Source organism: Tarenaya hassleriana, unplaced genomic scaffold, assembly GCF_000463585.1.
Source record: "Tarenaya hassleriana unplaced genomic scaffold, ASM46358v1 Cleome15, whole genome shotgun sequence".
Taxonomy (NCBI): Eukaryota; Viridiplantae; Streptophyta; class Magnoliopsida; order Brassicales; family Cleomaceae; genus Tarenaya; species Tarenaya hassleriana.
The window spans coordinates 2,338,516-2,346,774 of NW_010964923.1; the positions used below are offsets into that span (position 1 = coordinate 2,338,516).

At 35.5% G+C, this 8,259-nt stretch overlaps 3 protein-coding genes across 6 annotated transcripts in view; 2 read left to right on the plus strand and 1 right to left on the minus strand.

Annotated features, from left to right (window-relative positions):
* LOC104808962 (xylogalacturonan beta-1,3-xylosyltransferase) overlaps window positions 1-1,369 on the plus strand; it is a 5,234-nt gene extending 3,865 nt beyond the window's left edge. For both annotated transcript variants that reach the window (XM_010534821.2, XM_010534822.2), the window contains 2 exons: window positions 5-319; window positions 605-1,369. In XM_010534821.2, the coding sequence (XP_010533123.1) occupies window positions 5-319; window positions 605-1,267 (978 nt within the window). In that variant the 3' untranslated portion in view covers window positions 1,268-1,369. The remainder of the gene's footprint in view (window positions 1-4; window positions 320-604) is intronic.
* A 375-nt stretch (window positions 1,370-1,744) lies between these two features.
* LOC104808963 (pectinesterase inhibitor 1-like) lies at window positions 1,745-2,393 on the minus strand. The gene has a single exon (XM_010534824.1). The coding sequence runs from the start codon at window positions 2,375-2,377 to the stop codon at window positions 1,841-1,843; it is 537 nt and encodes a 178-aa protein (XP_010533126.1). The 5' UTR covers window positions 2,378-2,393; the 3' UTR covers window positions 1,745-1,840.
* Window positions 2,394-6,253: 3,860 nt separating this feature from the next.
* Window positions 6,254-8,259, plus strand: part of LOC104808964 (putative clathrin assembly protein At5g35200) — a 4,681-nt gene continuing 2,675 nt past the window's right edge. The window contains exons 1-6 of one of the 3 annotated variants that reach the window (XM_010534825.1): window positions 6,254-6,342; window positions 7,209-7,336; window positions 7,429-7,498; window positions 7,586-7,683; window positions 7,960-8,101; window positions 8,207-8,259. The exon at window positions 8,207-8,259 is cut by the window's right edge and continues 72 nt beyond it. In XM_010534825.1, the coding sequence (XP_010533127.1) occupies window positions 6,294-6,342; window positions 7,209-7,336; window positions 7,429-7,498; window positions 7,586-7,683; window positions 7,960-8,101; window positions 8,207-8,259 (540 nt within the window). In that variant the 5' untranslated portion in view covers window positions 6,254-6,293. The other 2 variants (XM_010534826.1, XM_019202056.1) reach the window with 2 other exon arrangements.

Here is an 8,259-nt window from a genome sequence, read left to right on the forward strand (position 1 = left end):
CCCCCCGCTCTTCCACGACGGCCCGGTCAACGACATATACGCGATCGAGGGCCAATTCATCGACGAGTTCTCGACCGAGGGCCCGAGAATAAGCCCTTTCAGAGCCCGTAATCCCGAGGAGGCCCACGTGTTCTTCGTGCCCTTCAGCGTTTCGAAGGTGATACACTTCGTCTACAAGCCTATCACCTCGGTCGAGGGCTTCTCTCGTGCTCGTCTCCATCGCCTCGTGGAGGATTATATCGGCGTCGTCGCTTCTAAGTATCCGTACTGGAACAGGAGCCAAGGAGCGGATCATTTCATGGTCTCCTGCCATGACTGGGTAAGTTTCCTTTAACCTAATTGAAATTTAAATTATGAAGAGTTTATATAATTTTAGAACCTAGAATTATAGAGAGTATACATATATGATTCTTGATTAATCTTTACAAAGTTGTAACATTACATATATATCATTATATCATCACACACACACACACATATATATATATATATATATATATATATCATTACATATCAAAATTCGGTCACATTTTGTAACATATTAGACATTTTTCTACATCATTTACTTTAACTTCTCATATATCATTCGTTTTTTTGGATATAGGCACCGGACATCTCAGATCGAAACCCTAAATTGTTCGAGAAATTCATAAGAGGATTATGTAACGCGAATACCTCGGAAGGATTTCGACCTAACGTAGATGTATCCATCCCGGAGATTTACCTCCCTAAAGGGAGGTTAGGTCCATCATTCCACGGCCAATCACCGAGATCCCGACCTATTCTAGCCTTCTTCGCAGGACGGACCCACGGAGAAATCCGAAAAATCCTGTTCAAGCATTGGAAGAACAAAGATGACGAGATACAAGTCTACGAGAGTCTACCTCCGGACAAAGATTACGCCAAGATGATGGAACAAAGCAAGTTTTGTCTTTGCCCGAGCGGTTGGGAAGTGGCGAGTCCGAGAGAAGTCGAGGCGATATACGCGGGCTGCGTGCCCGTGATCATATCCGAGAATTACTCGCTACCGTTCCAAGACGTCCTTAATTGGGATTCGTTCTCGATTCAGATCCCGGTCTCGGAGATTCGAGACATTAAGACGATCTTACAAAGGGTTTCGAGTAGGAGGTACTTGAGAATGTATATGAGAGTGATGGAAGTGAAGAGACACTTTGTGTTGAACCGTCCGGCCAAGCCGTACGATGTTATGCATATGATGCTTCACTCCGTTTGGTTAAGGCGGCTTAATCTTAGGCTTTTGCCTTAAATTCGTATTTTTTTAAAATGTTTTGTTTTTTGTAATTAGTTTTTTATATACATGAGTCGTTGTAATTGATTTCTATAGTTGGAATAATACTAAAAGGAGATATTTATGGGTATATAAAAAATGTTTATATATATATATATAATCTTTTATTCACCAAAATTTCGTATTATGTTTGGGAATTTTATAAGAACATAATATTTGTTAAGGGTTTTTTTTTATTTAAAAAAAGGGTCAAGGTGCATCGTGATTCAATAATCAAATACATTTACTGTTATATGATGACAATTTCCGAGTTAATTTGTATATATTAACTATTCGTAAGGGTGGCTATGGAATGGATACATGGAAAAAATCAGGTATTTAAATTTGTATCTAAAACTTTCGGTTATCGTATTTTAAGATTTATATTCGAGATTTGAGATTTATGAGTATTCGAATGCGAGTTTATTTAATAAAAAACAACAGTGAAACACACTATATTCTTAACTGATCGTGAATCAGTATTACAAATCCATTATATATATATATATACACACATATATATAAATCAGATTAATATCGTCGTCTCACATGTTACGTACGGCTCGGTAACATGTTCACGATAACAAGAGTGATTCCGCAAACATTCACGATATACTCGCTGTTCTTCACAACCGAAGGATCGGCTTTGACGTTCTTGAGTTCGTATATACATGAGTCCGGCCCATCCATTGCGGCCGAAACCATGATGTTCGCGCTCACGGGATCCCCAGCTGCCAGATACTTCTTTGCTTTATCGAAGTTACCGACTACCGACCCATAATAGTCCAAGCACGATGAGTAGGCTTCCTTTGATTTCGGATCAGTCGTTTTCTGGGCAATAGACTGGATCTTCTTAAAGGTCTTTGATGCGGTTTCTTGCGCGGAATCAATGGTGATCTTTGCGACAGCCGGAAGATCGGCGCTTGAGATCTTCGGGTTGGACTTCATGAATTTCAGACAGAAAGATGGGTTTAGCGTTTTGCCGCAGATCGCGTTTCCGTCCAGAGCTGTTATTGCGTACGAGGAACCGATTAATAGAAGAAACATGAGAGAAGACAGGAAAACATTCTTCTTAGGGTATGTCGCCATAATTGTTGCTTGTTTATTTTCCAACTCTTGTGAGATGAAAGAGGGATGAGGAATACATGCGTATTTATACGTCTAATGATTTGGGTGGTTAACTAAATATAGAGAGACTTTTATTCTATTGGTTTTGAGAGGTAAAAATAGTTTTCTGTTCTATTTTTTTTTAAATAATCTAGCAGTTCATCGAGTTTTGATTGAAACGTATAAAAAAATAGTCATTTCAATAACGAATTCGGTTGTTAAGTTTCATATAATTTGTTTCCTTTTTCTTTGGCAGTGAATTAGGTTGTCATTTTTTTTTCGTAGTGCTAATTAGGGGTGGACGTTTGGTTTCGAGGAACCGAACCATACCGAACCGGAAAATATAATATTTTTTTTTCGATTTAAAACTATTCATAATTCCCGAATGATATTAATTTTAGAAAAAACGAATTTTTCGGAAACGAGCTGAACCAAACCGAATTTAAAAAAAAAAAAATCTAAAAACTGATTTTTTTTAAGATCTAAATTTTTTAAGAAAAAATTTCATATAAGTAATCCAACTCTTCCAAATAAGTACATGGATAATTAATTTGTCTAATTATTAGTTCAACTGTTTGATTGTGCCACATCTATGTCTCGACTCCTAAAAGTGATGACAATTCTCAATTTCACCTTTAACGGCGTTTATGATAATTGTTTTATGTTACATGACTTGTAATGTGGCACGACACGTCATCAATTTTTTTCACATTGGAAAGACAAAAATTTTCGGTTAATAATACCATTATAATGACAAAACCGGTACAAAATCAAAATCCCTAAATTAAAATTAGGCTCGAAATTGTGTATTGCCAATGTTTTTAAGAGCTTAGGCACTAAATTGACACAATCAAATAGTTAAAATACTAATTAGACAAAATTAATTGTTTAGATACTTATTTGGTGTATCTGGAAGAGTTAGGTAGTTATATGAGATTTTTTCTTTTTTTAAATAAAAATTGGAACATAAATAAAACAGAATCGAATATAATATAATAAACGATTTATATTTTTTTTTGTAAGACCGTAAGAACCGAACTGAACCATTTCCGATTCGAATACCGAAATGCTCACCACTAGCTAATCAAGAACATAATTGGTAATACGAGAATAAACAAGTGTTTATGATCTTTAATTATTTTCAGTTATCTTTCTTAAACATTTTTTAATACGAGAGTAGGGTTTTCAGAAGCACATTTCAGAAGATGTGCTTCTGCGGTTAGACAAAACCAATTGAGCATATGGTTATATATATATATATATATATAGGAGAAAGAAATGGGGAGAACGCCATCAATTGTAGAGTTGGTCGCTCGGACACACAAAAAGTCTGATGGGACATATGTCGATCCCCGTGCGGAACGAGTTGTAAGCACGGTAACTCAACGACTCACCCAACTCTCGCAAAATGTTGGCGATTCAGCGGGTTCTTCATCCGGTCTCTCTGCATCGGACCAAGATCGTTGTTATGTGGAGGTAAAACTTAAAATAATTCATTTTTAAATATTATATTTTAATATTTTATTTCAATTTTAAATATTTTTTTATTTTTCAGTCGGTCTCTCCAAATAAGGGCCGCATCTATGGATTAGGAGGATTGCAGCGAGATTTGTTCGATGATTTCGGTGCAGCAATTCCTCCTGGCATGCAGAGTGATCTCGAACAACAACGACGGATCGAGACACTCGAGCAACAACTTGCGGCGACGAGGCAACAAGTGACTAACCTCGAACAAATTGTTGAGCTTATGCGGGGTGATCGACCACTCCACAATACGCCGCCAAGCTCGGGAGCAGAAACAACGGCACGTAATCTCGGGACTAGCGAAGACGAAGAAACCCGTAATGCCAATTAATTATTATTAGTGAAACTATTTTATATTTTTGTAATATTCGAACAATTGTTTTTTTAATATTTTAATATTATTTTGGTTTTATTATATATATATATATATATTTATTTACATATATTAATATATATTTATTAATATATAATATATATAAATATAAATAAAAAAATAAAATAAATATTTAAAAATAAAATAAATATTTTTATTTATTTTATTTTTAAATATTTATTTTATTTTTTTATTTATTTTTTTGTGTTTTCCAACGGCAATTCCAACGGACCCCCGTTGGAAATAATTCTAAATTCCAACGGACATCCGTTGTAAATACCGTTGTAACATTTCGACGGCGTTTCCAACGGATATTCTAACGGATATCCGTGGCAAATACCGTTGTAAATCCGTTGGAAAATTTCTAACGGATATTCTAACGGTCCCGTCGGAAAATAGCCACGGATGTCCGTTGGAATTTCCGTTGATATATACCGACGAACAAATCCGTTGGAATTCCGTTGCAAATATGCCACGGAAAAACCGTTGGAAATCCGTTGAAATATTCCAACGGATGAGGGCGTTGGAATTCCGTTTGGAATTTGCCACGGAATTCCAACGGACACCGATTTCTAACGACGATATTCCAACGGATTTATCCGTTGGAAATCCGTTGGAAAAGTTGAATTCCAACGGATTTTCGGCCCTTTCCAACGGATCTGCCGGTTGGAATTTAATGTTTTTTTTGTAGTGATATAACATCTAGAATAACAAAATAACAAAAAACTATTTTTTTTTTGTTGCAAATATGATTAATGCTTAAATCAATATACGATGACCCAATAGATGAGATCACCTTAATCATTAGGGATGACGTTTTGGGATTCGGGTCAGAATTTTAGCGGTTCGGTTCGAGAACGGTTTATTCGGTTTTAAAATTTATATCAAATAAATACTATTATTCGGTCCGGTTCCGATTTCGATATGGTTCGGTTCTGGTTTTTGTTAACATTTCTTAAGAAAATTTTGTTTTTCAAGAATTTTATAAAGTTCGGTTCCAGAAAATTCAATTCTATAAAAATTATACCGTTCGAAAATTTTGAACAGTATGGTTCGGAAAAAATACCGAATTTTTGACTCGGTACGGTTCGATTCTTCGGAACCGAACTGAAACACACACCCTTATTAATCACTAATCCGAATGCCCAACCCTCGTATCGGAACGAATATCCAAAATTCGGTTATTTTTTCCCACCTCGGTCAAGTGGACTCGGGTTCGGGTGTAACTTCAAATGCTTATATGCATATTTGGAAGAATTCCTCACATTTTCATATTTCAGAAAATTGTCTTTTCAATTTTGAAAGCTGAAATATTTTTAAATGGAATGATAAACTTCGCATTTTATATAATTTTTTTTTTGTGACGAAATTATAGAACGACACTTATTTTAAGACGGAAACAAAAATCTAAAACGATATTTAATTTGAACACAAAGAGTAGAACCTTCTAACTTATAATCACGTTTGTAATCCATATTTAAATCCCAAGAGAAATTAATTTCAAATTTCTAACCTATTGATACTATTTATCATAATAATATCCAAATGTATCCATTTTGATATATCATATATGCACTCCTCTAAAATTAGCATGCATATATATATAAGGAAATATTTTAGAGGACGATGATTATATTTGTTCGTAGATGTTTCCATTTTTAAATTTTTCTGTATTGAATTTTAATTTCTTTCATCTGTTATAAAGATTCAATTTTTTTTAAAAAGTTTTCGTTTTTTACATTTATTTAATTAATTTTTTTTATATTAATAGTATATAGTATTTAGATTTTTATATTTGAATGGAATGTGATATCTAATAATTGGATGTTAAATTTAAAAATAAATTGAATATTTAATTAGCAAAAAATACCACTGGCCATCAATATCATTGCCAAGATTGACCATATTATATCGCAGAGACCATTAAATACTTTTCGTTTTTGCGTCAACTCCGATAACTTTATTTTTTTTTAAATTAAATAAATTAATAATAAAAAATAAATGGGAGGAGGAAAATTAGTCACCGGCGCCGACGAGCCAACGAAACCACGTTAGCTCTTAGCTCCTTTTCGTTGATTTTGTTCCCTTTCGTCGTACAGGGGAGACTCTGTACCTTCTCTTTCTATCTCTATGTCGATCCTGTAATCTATACATACAAGTGTATACGTCTGTGTGTGTATATATATATATTTGCAATCCTTTGTTCAAACTGGGAATCCCTTTTGATCACAAAGGGGGTTGATTCTGTGGTCGAATCTTTCGTCGGCTACAGCTCTGTATCCCTGGGTTCTGTTGATTCTTCGCCTTTCTTTGTTGTACCACGAGAAACCCTAATCAAGTTTGTATTCTTCTTCTTTTTTCCTGGTTCGAAATCGGTTGAATTTGTTTCGTCCTGTTTGATCTCTGTTTCTGGGTCTGGTTTGGCTTCTCTTTTGAATCTCTTGTTTGGTTTAGATCGATATTTGTTAGGGTGTTTAAGTTGGGGTTTATGGTTGGATCATTTTCAGAACTATCGGTTTCTAAACGAGATTTATGATCTCTGCTCTGAGAAATGAATCTAGGGTTTGTGGAAACCGATGAAAAAGGAAGAGAGAAGATGCTGTTTTTGGTTTGAAATTTTGATTTGTTGAGCTGAATTTGGATCCATTACTTATGAGTAAAAACTCATGAGGAATTTAGAATTTCTGGAGAGGATGAGTAGATTCTATCTTTTCTTGTTATGTGAACGAGGGTTTTTGTTTTTATGATTCAGAAGAACTTGAGGCTGAAAAACCTCGAATTTCGATCAAATTTAGCATCCTTAGCTATATCAGTTTTAATTCACATGAGATATGATTTGATCATGAATGATCTATTGTGAAACTCAAGGGTTTATGAGAATTTCGATTGCATCTTATGTTTTTCGATTCAATCCAGGCTCTTCTTGTTTGGACAAAGGGGAAAACATGTCGGGTGGAGGATCACAGAGCAGCTTACGAAAATATCTGGGAGCTATCAAGGATACCACCACGGTTTCATTGGCGAAGGTTAATAGCGGCTACAAGGTACGTCCATGGTGGTTAATCTTCGAATGTCAGAACATGAATATTGGTTTTGATCTTTCTCATTATCATGGAGATTGTTCCGGTTTTTGCAGGAACTGGATATTGCTATTGTCAAAGCCACTAATCATGTCGAGCGGCCTTCAAAGGAGAAGTACATTAGAGGTGGGTTTGTCTTGTTCATTTGAGTTCAGTTCTGTATGATGAGAAAGTTATGAAACGGATTAAGTTGAGATAATGTCTCTTTTGCAGCGATTTTCGTGGCTATTTCAGCGACTAGGCCTCGTGCTGATGTGGCATATTGCATCCATGCTCTGTCAAGGCGATTATCGAGAACACATAACTGGGCGGTATCATATGATCTCACTTTCGTATCTGTCTTGACTTTTGTCTACTTTGCATTTTCTTTGGTTACTTGCTAGAAATGTGGTGATAGTTTGAAGACAATTTTCTAGTAATCTGTACAAGTGAATGTGAATTCTGTTTAGTGAATAATGATTCATGAACAAGATATGCTACAGCTGGGCCATCTTCTCTTTGACTGAATTGAAGGTCTCATGATATTAAGCTTTGTAATAACCACCGATTTCTCGTTCTTTTTTCTTTTTAATCAATTGGCTGGTCAGGTTGCACTGAAAACTCTTATTGTTATTCACCGAGCATTGAGGGAAGTAGACCAGACGTTTCATGAAGAAGTTACGAACTATAGTAGAAGCAGGAGCCATATGCTTAACATGTCCCACTTTAAAGATGATTCCAGCCCGAATGGTATCTGTTTTTGTTTTTCATCGGATCTCCTACACGAGCTTATTATCCCTTCAGTCATCACTTCCCCTTTTTTTTCCCTTACGTTGTCCCCTTTTTGCTTTCTAGCATGGGATTATTCTGCATGGGTCCGTGCCTATGCCTTATTCCTAGAAGAGCGG